General features: G+C 50.5%; 1 protein-coding gene across 1 annotated transcript; it reads left to right on the forward strand.

Annotated features, from left to right (window-relative positions):
• The first annotated feature begins 1022 nt into the window (after positions 1-1022).
• On the forward strand, positions 1023-18554 carry Sdhb (succinate dehydrogenase complex iron sulfur subunit B). The gene is made up of 8 exons (XM_031379295.1): positions 1023-1221; positions 7503-7636; positions 10523-10608; positions 12421-12557; positions 13273-13389; positions 15912-16013; positions 16887-17009; positions 18374-18554. The coding sequence occupies exons 1-8, from the start codon at positions 1150-1152 to the stop codon at positions 18449-18451; spliced, it is 849 nt and encodes a 282-aa protein (XP_031235155.1). The 5' UTR covers positions 1023-1149; the 3' UTR covers positions 18452-18554.
• Positions 18555-18844: the final 290 nt, after the last annotated feature.

The following is an 18844-nucleotide window of genomic DNA, read 5'->3' on the forward strand; positions in this document are numbered from 1 at the left end:
CTAGCCATTCCTCCTGTCAGGGTCATTTCTCCAGTGGCTTCTAAATGAGTGAGGAAATCCAAGACTATAAACAGTGCCTTCCCTCTGCCAAAGGTGAGGGGGAGGCAGGGGGGGATCATTCCTCTGGTAACAAGGGCCAGCAAAGTCACTTGGTGCCTAAGGAGATCAAGTGACTTGGGTTACCAAGATCACACCTGCCAAAGGTGGTCAAATCCCCAGTAGAGGGGTGGGGGCTCTGAGAGAACCCGTTAAGAGTGCCAGAAAAGGCAGCTCAGATGACTAAGGAAACTGACAAAATCTAAGGACACAGGTCGGTTGGTAGAATGCTTGTTCAGCACACACAGGCATGGTGGCACATAACTGTTAATCCCAGCTCTCTGCAGTGCTTTACCTGTAGGAAGACCTGAATTTGGAGGCAGTGGACAGCCTACGTGTATCGCCCATCTTTCCTGCTGTCATCTTCCTCCCGGTTGGAGAGGAGCGAGCCGCTCACTCACCAGAGCATCCCAGAGGCTGGCGCCAGCCACAGTAGATGCCCTTTCTGATTGCCTTGGTTTTGATTTGTGTTTTAAGGCAGGGTCTCAAGTTTCCCAGATGGCCTCGACCTCACTAAGTAGCGGAGGATGAGCTTGATTCTCCTACTGCCTCCATATGCCAGTTGCTGGGATTCCAGACAAAGTACATATTGGTGAAAAAAATGGATGAGTGACCCCTTTGTCATTCATCTTTGTGATTGCCTCAGTCGCTCGCCAACTGTCCCACTGAGGTAGGGACTGACGGGTTCTCTAGACTCAGCACAAAACCGATCAGACGTGAGTCACAGGTGATTGACAGACACCACTGCCAGTAGAGAGCGGTTAAAATCACAGCCACCAGCAAAACAGGGAAGCCCCGCCCCTCCTGGTCTTTGCCCCGCCCCTCAGACGCCAGAGGTCACCTTAAGAACATAGGAAGCCTAGAGGGCATGCGCCCTACTGGCCGCTACTGCGCACGCGCACTTCCTGTCCGGTCGCCCGGGAAACCGGAAGCTGCCTTCCACTCGTTGGCGCTTAGGCGGCTAGCGGACCTCGGGGTGAGAGGCGGGCTTCCCACCGCGGTGTTTGACGGGATGCCGGAGGGTAAGGGGCGGGGCTGACGTCAGGAGCCAAAATGGCGGCGGCGGTCGGGGTCTCCTTGAAGCGCGTCTTCCCGGCTACGGCTCTCGGCAGAGTCTCCCTGCAGGTGAGCCCCGGAGCCGAGGTTCAGTGGGGAGTCGTGCCCGTCACCGAGGCTGCCTCGGTAGAGAGGCCGCGGAGAGGCTGAAGGAGCCTGGGTCCAGGCCTCCGGGGAGGACTCACCTACACCCTGCTCCTGAGCATCCTTTCGGGTAGCCATCCCGCGCTTCTCCATAGTTGGAGAGTCGCGGCCCGGAGGAGGTTGGGAAAGATAACGGAAAGACCGAGGTCAGGGAAGACTAGCGAACGGGTCAAGGTCATAGGATGAGCGACCTGTTGTTGGGATCCAGAATCAAATCCTGATATTTCACTCGACCAGCCTGAGGTATGTCTGGGGTGGGGCCCGGGAGGCCGGGTCACACCTCCAGGTTAGGCTGGTCTGGATCGGTAATGTCGGAGACCGGTGAACTCTGGAGAGCAATGCACTTTGACCCGCAGGGGAAGGGAGACATGGAAGAAAACGACCCAGCCCCTGCAAGATGCGGACTGTGGAAGTCTGCAGGCAAGACCCGGTTCCCTGAAGCGTGCTTATTCAAGGGTGTGTAGTGGCACTGATCTCATACCGCTGGCATGGGATGACAGGCAGAGCCTGGAGCTGCTTTTGTTAATACTACTGTGGTAGCTCTGTCATAGGTCTCCCCACACGCCCTATATCCTCGGGAGCAGCTTACAGTGGAAGCATTTAGAAAGGCGAGCGAAACTGCCTCTCCTTACTTAAAGATTTACAAATACTATGTAGTACTCCTCTGGGCTCCTGGACAGTCCTTCACAGGCGGACAACAGGAACTCCCAGAGACCTTCTTGGTGACTTAAAAACTGAGCCTCTCCATCAGTGCTCGTTTTTTTAAAACTGTAGATCGATCAGGGCAGGTTTTATTGTGGGTTTTTTATTTGTGTGTATGAGTGTGTGCTTTCATGTATAGACACCATGTGCCAATGGAGAAGAGGTAGTAGCTGTATTTCCTGGAACTGGAGTTACAGGTAGTTATCAGCCGCCATGTGAGTACAGGGAGCTGAACTCTGCTCCTTCCAAACTGCTAAGACAAATCTCCATTCTGTGACAGTTTTATTGTTTTAGTTAGGTTTTGGCTTTGTGGACAGTGTCTCTATGCAACCCTGGCTGGCCTGGAGCTCAGAGGTTCTCGTGCTTCTGTCTCTCCCAGGTGCTGGGATTAAAGGTGTGAGCCACCACCACCCGACCTATCATACCCACACTCCAGAGGCTGAGGCAGCAAGATCAGGAGTTTTAGAGACATCCTCAGCCCCATATGGAGTCCAAGGCCAACCTGGGCTACTTGGGACACTGTCTCAACAAAAACAGACAGTGCCTACAAGAGCCTCAGGCTGATGTCCCAAGTATTCAGTTAATGATTCTGTCTTTGTTGTTGAGAATTTCATGCAGGAGTTCTGTATTTAAATAATTTCCACCCCCTCTCTCCTCCTATGCCTCCCCTCCCTTTCAAACTCCTGACTTCTTTAATTATCATTGATAAATATATATATATACACAATTCTCATAAGTGCATTTAGTGTTCCTTATGCATAACCTCTTTAGGGCTGAGAACATGGGATCGGATGAATAATCACAACACCAGTGAATGGGAGAAATTTCGCAAGGCCCCACCCCTAATTGAAGAGCTACAGCAATCAGTGGCTGCACAAAGGGGGTGTGTCGGTTTTGAGGGAGGAGCCTCCTGATAGATTGTCCAGTTAATGGTTCTCCATGACCTTGTTTATCAGCCTCTCTCCACATTGCTGAGGCAGCAGTTAAGTTGCAAGAGCCCTGCTGTTAGGAGTGAGTTCTCAGGCTCAGGCTGGGCTTTCTAGAATGAAGTGTAGGAAAGGCTGGCTTCAAAGGTCAGTGTTAGGATTTCAGGAGAGGCCTTTGCCCACCTTTCTAGGGCAGTAAGAGTGAGAGAGGCCTCCTCCCTGTGGGAAGGCTCCTCCCTGTGGGAAGGCTCCTCCCTGTGGGAAGGCTCCTCCCTGTGGGAAGGTGTATTTGTGCTCAGAAGGTGCCATCCTGAGCTTGCTGTGGGTTCTGGTTCTGAGTCTCTTGTGATGTGCACCTCTGGACTGCCGTTCTGCCTGTAAGCAGTTCCTTATTTCTTCATCTGGGCTGTGAGCTCCAGGAGGGCAGACGCCTGGAATGCCCACCTGCAGCCAGAACAATACGAATAGAATACCACCAGCGTTGAAAAGCACAGATCATTTCCTGAGCTGTGCCTGCCAGCAGTTTGGCTTGCTCCTGGTGAATTAGGTATCCGCAGCACCCTCCCCTTTGCAAAGGGGGAAGTGGGATCAGACTGGTTAAGAGATTCTCCAAAGAATACACAGCTCAAAGGAAACAGGGCTGGATGGGAAACAAACCCACTAACACTTTGATATAAGCCTGCCCCTTGAATCTGTGGGTTTGGCTTCATGCTGCCTTTCCTGCCTTTGCCCACCTTCCCTCCGGTAGCTTTGTCATCTGTCTAGCTTCAGGCTCACCCCTGAGGAAGTTAGAGGAAGTTCATCTCCAGGAGTGTCTAGAGTGCTCTTCCTGCGTGGCACACTCACCAGAGTCATAGATTGAGGTGCAGATAGATGTGTTCGTTGTCTCCACTCCCACAGGGAACTTGGCTCGTAAGTTGCTGGACAGAGAGGGAGAGAGAGAAGGAAGTCTCACACTTCGGCCCATCTCCCTGTCTTCAGTCTTTTTTAAAAGCAAAGGTTTATTAGGAAAAGCTCTGAGAGCTGAGGAGATGGCTTGGGGGAATGCAGGTCAGGGTGGTGACCAGATCCCCATCCCCAGAAACCACATGAAGGTGGAAGGAGGGGACCTACTGCGAAGTGTTCCTCTTCCCTCCACATGAGCACATCCTCACCTCTGACATCATTCACACAATCCGAATAAATACAGTTTTGTTTTGTTTTTTAAAAAACTTTTAATATAGATTTGGGTACAGACATTAGAGGAGAGGAAAAAACTGCGTGGACATAGGCTTCTCAAGGGGGTCACTCATATTCTCCTTCCTAATACTGGGGGTTCCGGGCAGGGCTAACAGCTCCTCAGGCCAGCCAGCGTGCTGCATGTCCTGATGTCCATTCTGTCTGTCTCACTTGTTCTCTGGGGCCCTCTGCTAATTCTCCCCTCACTGTTACATAGTTGATTTGTTCTCTGTCCACATCATTCTGCTCAGTATATAAGCATACTGTGATTTATGCTATCTTTCTGCAAATCACAAATCCAAGACTGGAGAGATGGTTCAGCTCTCAAGAACACTTGCTGAGTTCAGTTCCCAGCACCCACGTCCTGTCACTCACAGCCAGTTGTAATTCCAGCTTTGGCAGGCCCAGTGCCCTCTTCTGGCCACCTCAGGCACCTGCACATGTGGCGTATACTCAGACATACAACGCTACATACACATGAATAAAAATAAAACAGGCTGGCCTGGTGGTACACACCTTTAATTCTGGCACTCAAAAGGCTAGGTAATCGGACCTCCGTGAGTTTGATGCCAGCCTGGTCTAGTAGCAAGTTCCAGGATAGCCAGGGCTGCATATGAGACTCTGTCTCAAGACAGTAGGACTAGCTGATTCCTAGCCATGGATGGTGGCACGCTTCGAAGGTGGATGCAGGATTGGTGGTTTAAGGTAGTTAATTGTTGGCTATATAGTAAATTTGAGGCCAGCCTGGGTTATGTGACGCCTAGTCTCAATGTAAATAAGTAAATATCCTCCATCAATTTCAATCTAACCCTAGTCCCTTTTGAAGTGTGCCTGATGAAATGTCTTTGCAGAGCAAATATTTAAATAGAAAGGTGGTGAAGCTCTTTGGCAGGTAACCTGTCATTTCAGCAGGCCTAGGAGTCAACTGGGAGTCATAACTGGATGTGTAGTATTGTCTCAGCACTCAGGAGCAGAAACAAGAGGCTTGCCACATGTTCAAGGCTAGCCTGAGCTGCATAGCAAAATGTCTCAAAAACAAATAAAACAACAAGAAAAAAACAGCCAAAGCCAAGCATGACGATGCCCACCTGAAATCCCTATGACTTGGGAGGTAAATGCAGGAGGACCAGAACTCTAGGAATCTTGGCTACATGAGCTTGGGCCAGCATTAGTATAAAGCAGAAAATGCTGGCCCTGCATTGATTAAGCAGTTACATTTATATAGTGCTGGCTGGTAGAGTAGAGCAGTGCAGGCAGGTGGTGGTTGCTGGTGCTGTGGAGTGAGGATGGAGGAGCAGTGAGAAGTGAGGGAATGGGCAGCACTGAGGCTCCTGTGAGCTGTCTGTGCCCGATGCTACACTGTCTCCCAGTGCTCTGCCTGAAGTCTATCCCTGGATAATCTCAGTACTATTACAGATGCGTGTGGTCTGTAATTACCTGGAGAGTCCAGAAGAGGGCACAGGATGCGTGTCTGTATCATCCCCAGCACCCACAGGCATTGTGGGCCGTCCCTGCTGACCCAGCATGGGGGAGCAGAGGCAGGAGGATTGGGGTTCAGGGTCATTGTTCCTGGCCGTCTGACTCACATGGCAAAGACTTCGCTTTGCTGAGATGCAGCTGAACAGAGCAGGACTTGTTTGTTCCCTAATTTAATTGATGCTCAGACCTTTTTTGGTTTTTGTTTTGATTTTTCAAAACAAGGTTTTCCTGTTTCTCTGTAGCCCTGGCTGTCCTGGAACTCACTCTGTAGACCAGGCTGGCCTCGAACTCAGAAATCAGCCTGCCTCTGCCTCCCAAGTGCTGGGATTAAAGCCGTGCTCCACCACTCAAACATTCTTCATCTTCTTTTCTTCAGCAGTTTTTCTGTATGAGTTTTGGCTGGGTTTGAGAGGGGTGTTTTTGTTTGTTTGTTTGTTTGTTTTGTTTTATTTTTAAAGCAGGGTCTTGGCCTCCTCTGACTTCAACTGCATAATCTTGCCTTTACCTCCCAAGTGTTGGGTTTACAGTCCTGTGTCAGTTTGAAAATGTTACCATGTTGGGTTTTTGGTTTGGTTTGGTTTGGGTTTTTTATTTGTTTGTTTTGTTTTGTTTTTGAGACAAGGTTTCTTTGTGTAGCACAGGCTGTCCTGAAACTCACTCTGTAGACCAGGCTGGCCTCAAACTCAGAGCTCCATCTACCTCTTTCTCCTGAGTGCTGGGATTAAAGCGTGTGCCACCACTGCCCGGCGTAATATTTTCTATTATTCTGTCTGTATGATGAGTGCCACTGTGTGGATAGTCAGTCCTGTCTGGTCCTGTCTGTCTTGGCTTCTGGGGATGGAACTCAATCAAGTTTTTAGGCTGCCATAGCAAGCAACCACTTGACCCTCTGAGCCATCTCCTTGGCCACAACATCTTTTTTGTTTTGTTTTGTTTTTTTGAGACGAGGATTCTCTATATATCCCTGGCTGTCCTGGAACTCACTCTGTAGACCAGGCTGGCCTCAAACTCAGAAATCCACCTGCCTCTGACTCCCAAGTGCTGGGATTAAAGGCATGGGCCACCACTGCCCGGCTACAACATCTTGTTTTAAAAGCCGAAGTAGCTTTCTGATTGATTTCTTCAGATCTCATGTAATAAGTCTCCCCTTTAAGTGTCATTATCTCACATACATGCACAACACAATGTCGTCACCACCTTGATTAAGTTGTATAAGCCAGACATGTGGCACATACCTATAATCTCAGCATTTAGAAGGCTGAGGCAGGAAGGTTGAAAAGTTTAAATCCAACCTGGACTGCATGTGAGAGACCCAGTCTCAACTGAAGTTTCACTGTGTTCCATGGTTCTCAGGACAAAACGAACCCACCTCGGCCTGATCACGACCTCATGTCAGCCTCCCACATCCTCGAGGACCATGCCTCTTAGATGCGCGTGTTCCCCTGCACACCCTTAGGCCTGCTCTTCCCCCTGCCTAACACTCTGCTCATTGGGCTCCACTTAAACCCCAGTCAGTGCAGCCCATGACCCCTGCCCTCTTGGGATGCTGGCTTCACCTCTTCAGGATCCCCCCAACCTCCATGTTCTTTGTCATGCAGGTTCCACCTCACTGGAGGTCACCACAGATAAGTGGTGGGAGGGAAGGTTCTGTCTGTGTCAGAATTGAAGCTAAGTGCTGTGTCACTAACCCCTGCACCCATAGCTGCCATATCATGGGGATTAACATCTGTTGGGTGTTGGTGATTGTGCCTTCCAGGGAAGCTGGGTACCAGGGTGTTTGTGCCCAGTAATGCAGAATGCAGATGCAGTAAGTGGGGAAGTGTCTTGCAGTTTTTAATGTTTTTCTCTTTCCTGGTGGTTTTTTTTTTTTGCTTTTTTAAGTTTCAGGGCTGCCGAGGGGCACAGACAGCTGCTGCTGCAGCTCCTAGAATCAAAAAATTTGCCATTTACCGATGGGACCCGGACAAGACTGGAGATAAACCTCGGATGCAAACGTACGAGGTGGATCTGAATAAGTAAGTGTCTGGGCCAGCCAGGCACTGGCGAAGGAGAGGGTGGGAGGGTTTGCTGGGCTTGCAGTTAGGTCTGGTTTCTGCTGCTACTTGTGGTGCTAGGGGTAGAGCTGTGGGGTCATGCCTTTCAGGGCTCGAGAGACATAAAAATCTGATTCCCTTAGTGTTTTAGAGAATCAGATGTCTTCTGTCTTTAGGATCAGGTAAGTGTCTCTTGATATCTCTCTCTCTCTCTCTCTCTCTCTCTCTCTCTCTCTCCCAGGCTCATCTTGAACTCACTATGTAGTGAGGAAGACCTTGAAAAAAAAATTTTTTAAACATTTATTTATTTTATGTATATGAGTAAACCATTGCTTTCTTCAGACACACACAGAAGAGGGCATCAGACCGCATTACAGATGGTTATGAGCCACCATGTGGTTGTAGGGAACTGAACTCAGAACCTCTAAAAGAGCAGTCAGTGTTCTTAACTGCTGAGCCATCTCTCCAGCCCCAGACCTTGAATTTCTTTTTTTTTTTTTTTTTAAAGATTTATTTATTTATTTTATGTATATGTGTATGTACACTGTAGCTGTACAGATGGTTGTGGGCTTCATGTGGTAGTTGGGAGTTGATTTTAGGACCTCTGCTCGCTCCAACCAACCCTGCTTGCTCCGGCCCAAGGATTTACTTATTATTATAAATGAGTACACTGTAGCTGTCTTCAGACGCACCAGAAGAGTGCGTCAGATCTCATTGTGGGTGGTTGCGAGCCACCATGTGGTTGCTGGGATTTGAACTTGGGACCTTTGGAAGAGCAGTCAGTGCTCTTACCCACTGAGCCATCTCGCCAGCCCCAGACCTTGAATTTCTAATCTCCCTCCCTATACCTCTCCAATTCTGGGGTTACAGGCAGGCTCGCGGGAGCTGGGGTTACAGGCAGGGCTCGTGGGAGCTGGGGTTACAGGCAGGGCTCGCGGGAGCTGGGGTTACAGGTAGCCCTGGCTGTCCTGGAACTCACTCTGTAGACCAGGCTGGCCTCAAACTCAGAAATCCGCCTGCCTCTGCCTCCCAAGGGCTGGGATTAAAGACATGCGCCACCACTGCCCAGCCAGAGGTCACACTCTTAAGGTCTTACTCTAGAAAATTTGAAAAAATTTGAAATTCTTACGGTAGAAAATTTGAGCCAGGCAGTGGTGGCACACTCTGGAAGCAGAAGCAGGTGGATCTCAAGAGAGGTTGAGGCCCGCCTGGTCTACAAATCAAGTTCTAGGAAACAGAGAAACCTTGTCTAGAAAAACCAACAACAAGAATGAATAAATGAACCTGGAAAGAGTGTCAGTAAAGTAATTAACAGATTAGTCAGAAACCCATGGCCTTGCAGACTTGAGAGTCAGCAGCAGGAGACTTTTATGTTTTTTATTTTATGTTTAAATAAAATCAGTGAGGCTGAGGACATGGCTCAATAGTACAATAGTGCCAACCAGTTGGCCAGCCTTGTGTTCAAACCCCAGTTTTTAAAAAAAAAAAAAAAGAAAGAAAGAAAGAAAAGAAAAGAAAGAAAGAAACCATAGAGGACAAGAAAAGAATAGCAAAGCAAATCCAGAGAAAACACAAATAACAAAATTAACAGAAAAGGCCAGAAATAAGGATACACAGCACAAGCAGGGGTGGCTTCAGCCTTAGGAAAGTCAGCCTGGGTGACAGCAAGTTAAAACCAGTCTAAGCTGTCATCAGACCCTGTCCTGTGAGGGAGTGAGGAGGGAGGAAGGAAAGAAAGAGGGAGTGAGAGAGAGAGTGGGAGCTAGGCTGAGGCTCAGAGCTGAGGGTTTGCTTAGCTACCAGCCGGCCCTAGTCTCCCTTGGATGAAACACATCCACATTAACTTATTTTCAACCTGCCTTTTGACTCAGTTGCTGGGTGCTTCTAATCTCCCTCGGCTAGGGTGCTCTTCCCAATATTCTTTTTTTTTTTTAAAGATTTATTTATTGTATGTATGTGAGTACACTGTTGCTGCCTTCAGAACACCAGAACACCAGAAGAGGGCACCAGATCCCATTACAGATGGCCGTGAGCCATCCAGCCCTCTTCCCAGTAGCTCAGCACCCTAAATCTGCCCTCAGCTTTAGTTGCTACCCCAGGCCCAGTCGGTCCCACTCCACCATAGAACTCACATGACTGGTGGCTTTTTCTCCCTCGGAAGCATGGAGAGAAAGTCTCTTTCCTTCTGGCCAACAGTTGGCCCCTGGCATCTTTATTGATAGACTAAGAACCCGTTGGGGCCGGGAAGTGGTGGCACACACCTTTATTCCCAGCCCTTGGGAGGCAGAGGCAGATGGATTTCTGAGTTTGAGGCCAGCCTGGTCTACAGAGTGAGTTCCAGGACAGCCAGGGCTACACGGAGAAACCCTGTCTCAAAAAACCAAAAAAAAAAAAAAGAAAGAGAGAGAGAGAGGGAGAGGGAGGGAAGGAGAGAAATAATTGGGGACCCGGATCTTAGCATCAGAACCACCCCTTCATGTGTGCACTGCATATACATAGGCATGTACTACACATGCACACAGAATAAAGGTGCTGGTGGTGCACACCTTCAATCTCAGCACTCAAGAGGCAGAGGCAGGCAAGTCTTGAGTTCGAGGCCAGCCTGGCATACAGAGTGAGTTCTAGTACAACCGGGGCTGTTATATAGAAAAAACATATGTGGGAAAGGAAGAAAAAAAGAACACATGCACAAAAGGAATAAACACATACAATTGTGTAGTAGTTAAACCTTAAGCAAGTCAAAATAAAGCTGTAAGAAAACATCCGGTGCTGACAGAATGTTAAACAGCCATGTATCCTGGTATCCTGACCATGTACAGTAGTGAAGCTGGACTAGGCATAGTAGAACTGAATTCTGTTCTTTATCAGGTGTGGACCTATGGTGTTGGATGCGTTAATCAAGATCAAGAACGAAGTTGATTCTACTTTGACCTTCCGAAGGTCGTGTAGAGAAGGTGAGCGGGGCGGGGCTTTCTTCATCACTAGACCTTGACTTGGTTCAGACTCCAGTGAGCTGTGCCTCCCACTGATGGGAGCACCCTGAGAGCTGCAGCCCTGCAACCCTGCAGATTTGGGTGATAAGGGGGTGAAGGAAGGATGGATACGCAGACATGTGGGAAGCTTGGACCAGGTAGGCCATGTTTGCGCTAATGGAGGGCAGCCGCTACGCAACCCAGAACCTCAGGGTGTTTGTTACGCACAGCACAGGGATGAGGTTAGCTAGTTAGACAAGGGCTGTGTAGGGGAGCGGATTCAGATGGTAGTCATCTGAGAAGAAGCAGCTGTGGCTGCTACACTAGTCAGTCATTCATGAGCACTGAGACCAAAGGAGGCTTAGCCATCCTGTGCCTCACCTGGAGGAAGGCTTTGCCATTTCCACAGGGATGACATTGCAGTCCTTGACACAGCCAGGCCCGTGTCAGGACACACACCCACTCAGGATGTCTCCCATCCCCACCCCTGCTGGACATCACCTTACTTCATGGGATGTGGCTTCCAAAGTTTAAACTGTGACGTAAGTTCTGATTTCCCCGGGGAGCTTTGTCTTGAGGTTTCTGTGTCCCATGGTTCCTGTCAGCCAGGAGCCTGGCAGCACCAGTGAGGACAGGCTAGCTGGCATTTGCAGTGTGTGCTCTTTGTTTACTGGGAGGTGGAAGTTTCTGGCTGAGGCCTGCCCTGTAGCCTTGTCACAGGGTGATGTGCTCATGCTGGGCTGGTGAGAAGACAACCTCCTTCTCTAATGCAGAGCACTTAGTCTGAGAGCACAGAGTGTGGAGCACTGGGGTGGCCAGCAACTCGGTGTGAGGCTTAAGGCCAGCGCAGTCTCCACAGTGAGTTCTGGACTACATAGCGAGACTGTGTCTTAAAAAAAGAAAAGCCAGCAGTGGTGGCACATGCTTTTAGTCCCAGCACTCAGGAGGCAGAGGGAGGTGGATCTCTGTGAGCTTGAAGCCAGTCTGGTCTGCAAGATTGAGTTCCAGGACAGCCAGGACCACACAGAAATCCTGTCTCAGACAGGGCGGGGTGGGGGGGAGAAGAAAAATAATTGCTAGTGATAATACAACAAAGGCAAAATATTTTAAAATAGGATTTTAAGTAAAAATTAAATTTTTTTTGTTGTTGTTTTGTTTTGTTTTTCGAGACAGGGTTTCTCTGTGTAGCCCTGGCTGTCCTGGAACTCACTCTGTAGACCAGGCTGGCCTCAAACTCAGAAATCCGCCTGCCTCTGCCTCCCAAGTGCTGGGATTAAAGGCGTGTGCCACCACACCCGGCAAGTTAAAATGATTTAATAATAAAATAATAATAATAATTAAAACAAAAAACTTAAGAAGCCCTGAAGCCCAGCTGGCTTTTGTGGCTGTGGAGCAGAGCTGTGTCAGGCAGAGCTGTTGTGTGTCTTCTTGTGAGGTAGGCAGGCGGCTGGACTTAGTATGTGGGGTGGGGCCTGCTGAGCTATGGGACTCTGTGAGGAGTTTGTAGTGAGCGGGAAACCAGAAGTCAGCACAGAAGCAGTCTCCATGGCTGCTCAGTTGCCTTGGAAACACGGGATTAAACAAAGACTGAGTTAGTTGGGCCTTGGGCCTAGGGTGAGGTGGGGGACGGGGTGACTGAGGGCGGAGCTCAAAGGGTAGACAAGGTGAGGTCTAGGCAGAAAAGAAAGAAGGGAGAGAAGACAGACACATCCTCTGTTAGGGCAACTACTGATGTGATCAGCGTGGCCCAGAAGAAAGGATTGGAAGCCTGAGGTCACTCGGTGTCTCCCTCAGGGATCTGTGGCTCTTGTGCCATGAACATCAACGGAAGCAACACTCTGGCATGCACACGCAGGATCGACACGAACCTCAGCAAAGTCTCCAAAATTTACCCTCTGCCGCATATGTATGTGATCAAGGATCTAGTCCCTGTGAGTGTGTGGCTCTCCTGTCTGTAGGGGGGTGTGGTCCTGCCTTGGTGTCTGGAGCAGGCGAGGTCTGGGTGCTCGCAGCGACTTTGGTGGACGTGATGGAACAGTCAGACACTCCCTGTGTTTATGGCAAGGGAATTCCACAGTATCCCCAGGGGCATTAGGACTCCCCTTCCCAGATCCACACCAGTGTGGCATGTGTGAGCATGACAGGTAACGTGCATGGGACCCAGAAGCTCAGATGGTAGGTTTGTTTGGGAATAGGGACTTAGAATGTCAGAGTTGGGATAGCCCGAGAAAGGAAAGATTTGGCCATAGCTGCAAAAGTATAGGCAAAGTGTAGCATCTTTGTGGGAAGCGGGGGGCTTGACTTTGCGCTCAGTCCCCCCTACGCTGCCCCAGGAAGTGGTGGTGGTGGGGCTTGACTTTGCCCTCAGTCCCCCCTCCGCTGCCCCGGGCACCTTCCCTGACTTGAGGCAGCAGGAGAAAGGACTGCAGTACCATGACTTCAGCTGGTGTGGAAGAGATTGCCCAGCCCTGTGCCTAGCACCGACCGTGTTCCCTTCTAGAGCTTTTATTTTTCACAGCCTCTGAGGAGTTAGGTTTCTGTCCGTCGTGGTGGGAAAGTGAATGGTGTATGTGAGATAATATGAAGCCAGCAGCTGAAGGCCCTGGCAGGAGCTGATCCCTCTCCTCTTCCTCTCCTTTCCCTCAGGACTTGAGTAACTTCTATGCACAGTACAAATCCATTGAGCCTTATCTGAAGAAGAAGGATGAGTCCCAGGAGGGCAAGCAACAGTATCTGCAGTCCATCGAGGAGCGAGAGAAGCTGGTCATTACCTAAACCTATTGTCATGGTTGGCAGGGTGCTACTGGAAGTAAGGGGGTTGGGGGAGCAGTACGGTGATGCAGAACACTTAGTGTGCTCTGAAAGAAATTGGGGAGTGACTGACCTGAGGAGGAGTGAGTTGCTAGGCTGTGGGCGGGTCTCAGTGGCAGAACCCTTATCTACTGTGCTCAAGGCCCTGAATCCATTGCCAGTGCTAGAGAGGGAAGGAAAAAGAGCAGCTGACCCAAGGTCAGACATCCTCCCTCAGCATCGGGTGGTCAGCGATTACCTGTGAAGGCCCAAAGTGGACCAAGGAGCAGGCACAGGCGGGCGAGCCCAGCCTTCAAGGCAGGCATTGCCGTGGGCAGGCGGGAGAGGGCAGTATCCATCTAGGGTGCCTGCTCTGTAGAAGCTGCTGGCCACAGCCAAGCAGGCCTTTCTTGGGGGAGGGAAGGTTAGTAACACACACATGCACGCGTGTGTGTGTGAGTGTGTGTGTGTGTGTGAGTGTGTGTGTGTGAGTGTGAGTGTGTGTGTGTGAGTGTGTGTGTGTGAGTGTGTGTGAATGAGTGTGTGTGTGTGAGTGTGTGTGTGTGTGAGTGTGTGTGTGTGTGACCGTGTGTGTGTGTGTGAGTGTGAGTGTGTGAGTGTGTGTGTGTGTGTGTGTGTGTGTGACCGTGTGACCGTGTGACCGTTCAGTCTCAGCACCACTACTTCAGAAAGAGGGCGGGAGGCTGGGGTTGTCTGCAGCAGTGTTTGGTGGGGAGCTGCCGGATTGAAGTAGAGCCTTGTTGTGTGCTCCTAAGCGTGCTGTGTCCGAGTGGTGTGGCTGGTGCTGTCCTTTTGGAGTCAGGGCTATATCACAGGCTGACCCGCCTGCCTCCCCCGCCCACATGCCCCATCTGGTATCTATGCTGCTGGGAATCCATCCCAGGGCTGTGTGTTTGTACAGTAAGAACTGTGCCAACTGAGCCCGTCCCCAGTCCTGGGCTATGAGGATTTAGCGTCCAGCTTTCCACCATCATTCCTCCCTGAGAAATCCTCTCTGATGGGCAAGCACACTGACTCAGCTAGTGGACAAGCCCACTTTAATTACCTCCTTCCTTTCTGGGCCCTAACCTCTGGCCCTGGATATTTAACAATGTCAGTCCATGAGTGCCTAATGGAGTCTCTTAAATTTAAAGTCACAGAAAGTATGCTGACCCATCTTTACGGGAACGGACGGTCAGTGATGCTACAAGGCCAGTGAGCATTTTCATGAGGACATCACCTTCGTCATTTCTACCTCCCAGTCTTACACATTCCAGTCAAGGCTGGGCACATCAACGGACCATGGCCTTAAAGTGGCTTTGTTAGGAAATGAAGGCCTCTGAACATAAATCCCCCAATAAAGGTTTCCTTATATAAACATCTACATGGGAACCAGGCATAGTGAGTCATGCCTATAATTCTAGCACTTGGGAGTCTGAGTCAGGAGGATTCTCATCAGTTGAAGGCTGGCCTGATCTATATAGTAAGTTCCAGGCCAGTCCAGGCTACAGAGTCTCAAAAATACATACATACATACATACATACATATATACATACATACATGCATACATACCAGCATGTAGTCAGAGCTGTAACTCAGTGGTAGAGGCCCTGCCTAGATTGCACAGGCTCAGAACTCTATCCCTAGCAGCACATGAAACATGGCCATAAGTAACTGACATTTGTGTAGCATCTGTTTGGTTAATACACTACATATAACAAATAATTAAATATAGCATGAACTGCTTTTTATTTTTTCTATTCCTGTGTGTGTGCGCGCACACTGTATAGCTGAGGGTGAAGTCTCAGACTTGCAAAGTCTGGGTTTGCTGTTGATGCCCTTGTACTACATCAAGTTTTTGCCACATATGCTATGAAGCCATCTGGTTACTGTTGCATAATGACAGTGTGGCTGACTTCTTACCACAAATCCAGTCAAGGGAGTTAGCCATCTGCCTCCATCGGGTGTTCAGCTGCAGCGTTGGGTGTCCTGTCCCCATCGGCTGCCCCTGTGCAGATCCCTCTGGGTGGCCGCTTGTTGGCAGAATCAGGAAGTCCAGCTTACTAGGCACAGTGTACAGACAGGATGCCAGCGGCGAGTGGGGCTCAGGCACCCTTCCTGACCCTCCGTCCTCCCTGGAGTTCAGGGGTCAATGTGTGAGACGTGGAGGGCAGCTTTGGGTGCTCCTGAGGCCCCACGGGAAACTTGAGGAGTGCCCAGCTGGACAGACTGCCAAGGAGCTTCAATACCCTCACTGCAGACTGTGCCGGCTGGGAACTCCTCAGTCACAGCTCTTAGGTCCATGGTTAGGTTGTTGGATTTAAGCCCTGGTCTCTGATCCAGAAGAGGTTTGCGTTTCATTACAAGATTTTTTTGTATGAATCTATTACACTGCCACAAACCACCCTTGGCATTTCACAGGAAAGCACACAGGTAGGATGGCCCTCTGCCATGTGCTGGCTCCTGGTCTCTGACTTCCTTTCTCTCCACACAGGATGGGTTGTATGAATGCATCCTGTGTGCCTGCTGCAGCACCAGCTGCCCCAGCTACTGGTGGAACGGAGACAAGTACCTGGGGCCCGCGGTTCTCATGCAGGTGCGGTGCTCCCTGCCTCAAACAGCCAGAAGTCCTAGAGGATAGTGGCCTGCTAGAGGCAGCTACCTGCAGAGGGATGCTGTCCAGTGCCATGCAGTACACTGGGGAGATCAGCTCAGTGGGCTCATGTAGCTCTCAGCAAATCTGAAGCTTCACCTTGCCGTGCATTTGTAGCAGAGAGGGTCACCCCAAAGGGAGGGGCCCAGTATGAGCCGGATCTCTATGTGGATGGGAGAAGCATCTTGAAGGGCAGCTGCTCATCGGAAGGCAGGAAGCTGGGCTGGGAGCTGCTTAGAAAGAAACAATTTTGTCATTGCCTGGCACGTGTATACAGCTCAGTGCAAAGAAACTGTCCATTCCCAGGAAGCCACTTTTCAGAGTGTTAGGCAACTCAAGATAACTTCATGTTTCTCACTTTCCAGTAAAAAGGAAGTTAACTGGCTGGGGGAGCACATAGTGAAGTGTCCCTGTAACTTCAGCACTCAGGAGTCAGAGAGTTGCAGGTCTCTAAGATGCAGGCCAGCTAGGGCTATTCAGTGAGACCCTGTCTCAAAGCATCCATTTATTCAGTAGCAGGTCCTAGGAGGCGCTGGCTGTAAGGAGGAAAAAGAGGGTTTGGCACAACCCTCCCTCCCTAATTAGAACCTGGAACAACATGAAAAGAGCTGGTGCCCAGTACCACATTATGGTTAAGCACCAAGGTGCCAAGCACAGGGAGGATCAAAGGCTCAAGAAGATGGTGGACACACCGGGTTAGGAAAGAGCTAGGGGCTTTCCTGCAAGGCAAGAACTCTGGAGCAGTGGCAGTGCTTCTCCCCTGCTGAGCCTGTCCAGGCCGGCACCTGACTCAGCTCACATGCTCTGCTTTCCCAGGCCTATCGCTGGATGATCGACTCCAGAGACGATTTCACAGAGGAGCGCCTGGCCAAGCTGCAGGACCCCTTCTCTCTCTACCGCTGCCACACCATCATGAACTGTACACAGACCTGCCCCAAGGTATGGCAGGAGTGGCTGGGCCACTTGAGATGGATGCCTGTTGTTTCAATTGGGACTTGGATTGGCTCTCAGTCACAGACTCCACTAGGTCCCAAGAGGGGCAGGCCTTACTTGTAGGACCATAGAGATGGAAGGGACAAGAATGTCTCCAGGACCCACAGGTAGGAACCTGTAGTCAGCCTGACTGCAGGAGCCAGAAGCCAACACTATGGGAGGCAGGTGGCACTGCGAGGCAGGGTCCCTCAGCTTGTGTCACAGCTCTGGCTACTGGTGTGCTTCAGCTAGTGGCAGGCGTCTGCTGTGGAGAGCGGCTGTGGACTCAGGGCTCAGCCTCCACTATCCTCACCCTCCTTTCTTTTGCTGCTGTGTTGTCTTGTGTGAGACAGGATGTCTCTACATACCCATTGCTGTCCTGGAACTCACTCTGTAGAACGGACTGGCCTTGAATTCAGCCTCCCCCTGCCTCCTAAGCACTTCGACTAAAGGCATCCATTTAAATTAATTGGGGGAAAACTGCTACAGTGCACCACCACCTCCCTGCCCCCATTCCCGAGAGAGAACTCTTGGGCTGTCTGTGGGTTGGCTGCCTTCTGATCTGGTGCCAACTGTGAACGTGTCAGCCTTGGCCACTGGGCAAGAACTATGAGGTGTGACCCTGACTGCCCTTCAGGTAGGGACTGGGACGCAAGATAGGAAGCTATAGGGTAGCCACTTAGCAGAGTAGAGAGACTTCCAGCATATCTTGGAGACCTTTACTAGAAGGGCCCAGGCTCTCAGCAAGTCTTCAAGTCTTACGTCAGGGCTTACGTCAGGGCAGGCTAGGGCTGTGCAGGAGAATGGCTCTGCCCTGTGAAGCAGCTGCGCAGCACACAGGGTACTACGTCCACCCGCCTTTCCTGTGCCACTCCCCTCTGTACCTTTCACCTTGTGTACCTTGGAGATCAACACTCTGTGTTGATATGTGAAGAGCCTGTCCTGTCTTGGGTCATTTTCTCTTTCCTACTTTAGTTTCTGGGTTATTCTTCTAAAGTGAGAGCCCCTCCCACCACGAGCCTGCCATTTCCCTCCCCGCTTTTGCAAGGCTGGCCCTGATTAGGTTGCCTATCAGTCACAGCTGTAGGGCAGTGCCACAGGGGGCGTGGGGGGTGCTGCTGGGGCCACTGGTGGTAGCCAGTCAGACTCAAGATAGGAAGCAGTCCCAGGGGCTGCCCTTTCCAAACTGGCTTTTGAGGGGCTGGATCTACACACACACACACACACACACACACACACACACACACACACACACACACCCTGGGAAGGGGCTTGGCTGCCTCTGTTCCCTCCCATCACACCTGGTACTGAAGCTCTTCCCTTCCCTCCAGGGTCTGAATCCAGGGAAAGCGATCGCCGAAATCAAGAAGATGATGGCGACCTACAAGGAGAAGCGGGCATTGGCTTGACCCTGTCCGTGCTGAGTGTGGCTGCCAGCTCCAGTGTGAATCCCTTCAAGCACCTGGACTTTTCCTGAGTACAGCATATGTAATAAACATTTAAGATAAATAGGATTACTCTCCATTATTACCAAAGACAGTTGGAACTGAGTTCTTGCTGCCGAGGACTGTGAAGGCGACAGGAAACCTTGTCCTTAAGGTGGACAGAGCTTCAGCCCTGAGTCCCGATGAGGATTGTGGACATAGGGCTGGAGCGTGTCCCCAGCACCACACGCACCTTGCTCTTCTGTGAGACAGGACTTGTAACCACCTCTTCACCTGCCAAGTAGTCCCACTTAGTCTCGGTTTCCACCGTATTAGCTAGTAGCCATGAGCAAAAGCTCTTTGCGGTCTTCAGGCCTA

This window comes from Mastomys coucha, unplaced genomic scaffold (genome assembly GCF_008632895.1).
Source record: "Mastomys coucha isolate ucsf_1 unplaced genomic scaffold, UCSF_Mcou_1 pScaffold18, whole genome shotgun sequence".
Taxonomy (NCBI): Eukaryota; Metazoa; Chordata; class Mammalia; order Rodentia; family Muridae; genus Mastomys; species Mastomys coucha.

What these genes read in the sequence shown, in the direction of transcription:
- Sdhb (XM_031379295.1), top strand. Translation starts at nt 1,150, where the DNA reads ATGGCGGCGGCGGTCGGGGTCTCCTTGAAGCGCGTCTTCCCGGCTACG. An exon ending in TCGGCAGAGTCTCCCTGCAG is followed by an intron (nt 1,222 to 7,502) that starts GTGAGCCCCGGA and finishes TGCTTTTTTAAG; the next exon opens with TTTCAGGGCTGCCGAGGGGC. An exon ending in TACGAGGTGGATCTGAATAA is followed by an intron (nt 7,637 to 10,522) that starts GTAAGTGTCTGG and finishes GTTCTTTATCAG; the next exon opens with GTGTGGACCTATGGTGTTGG.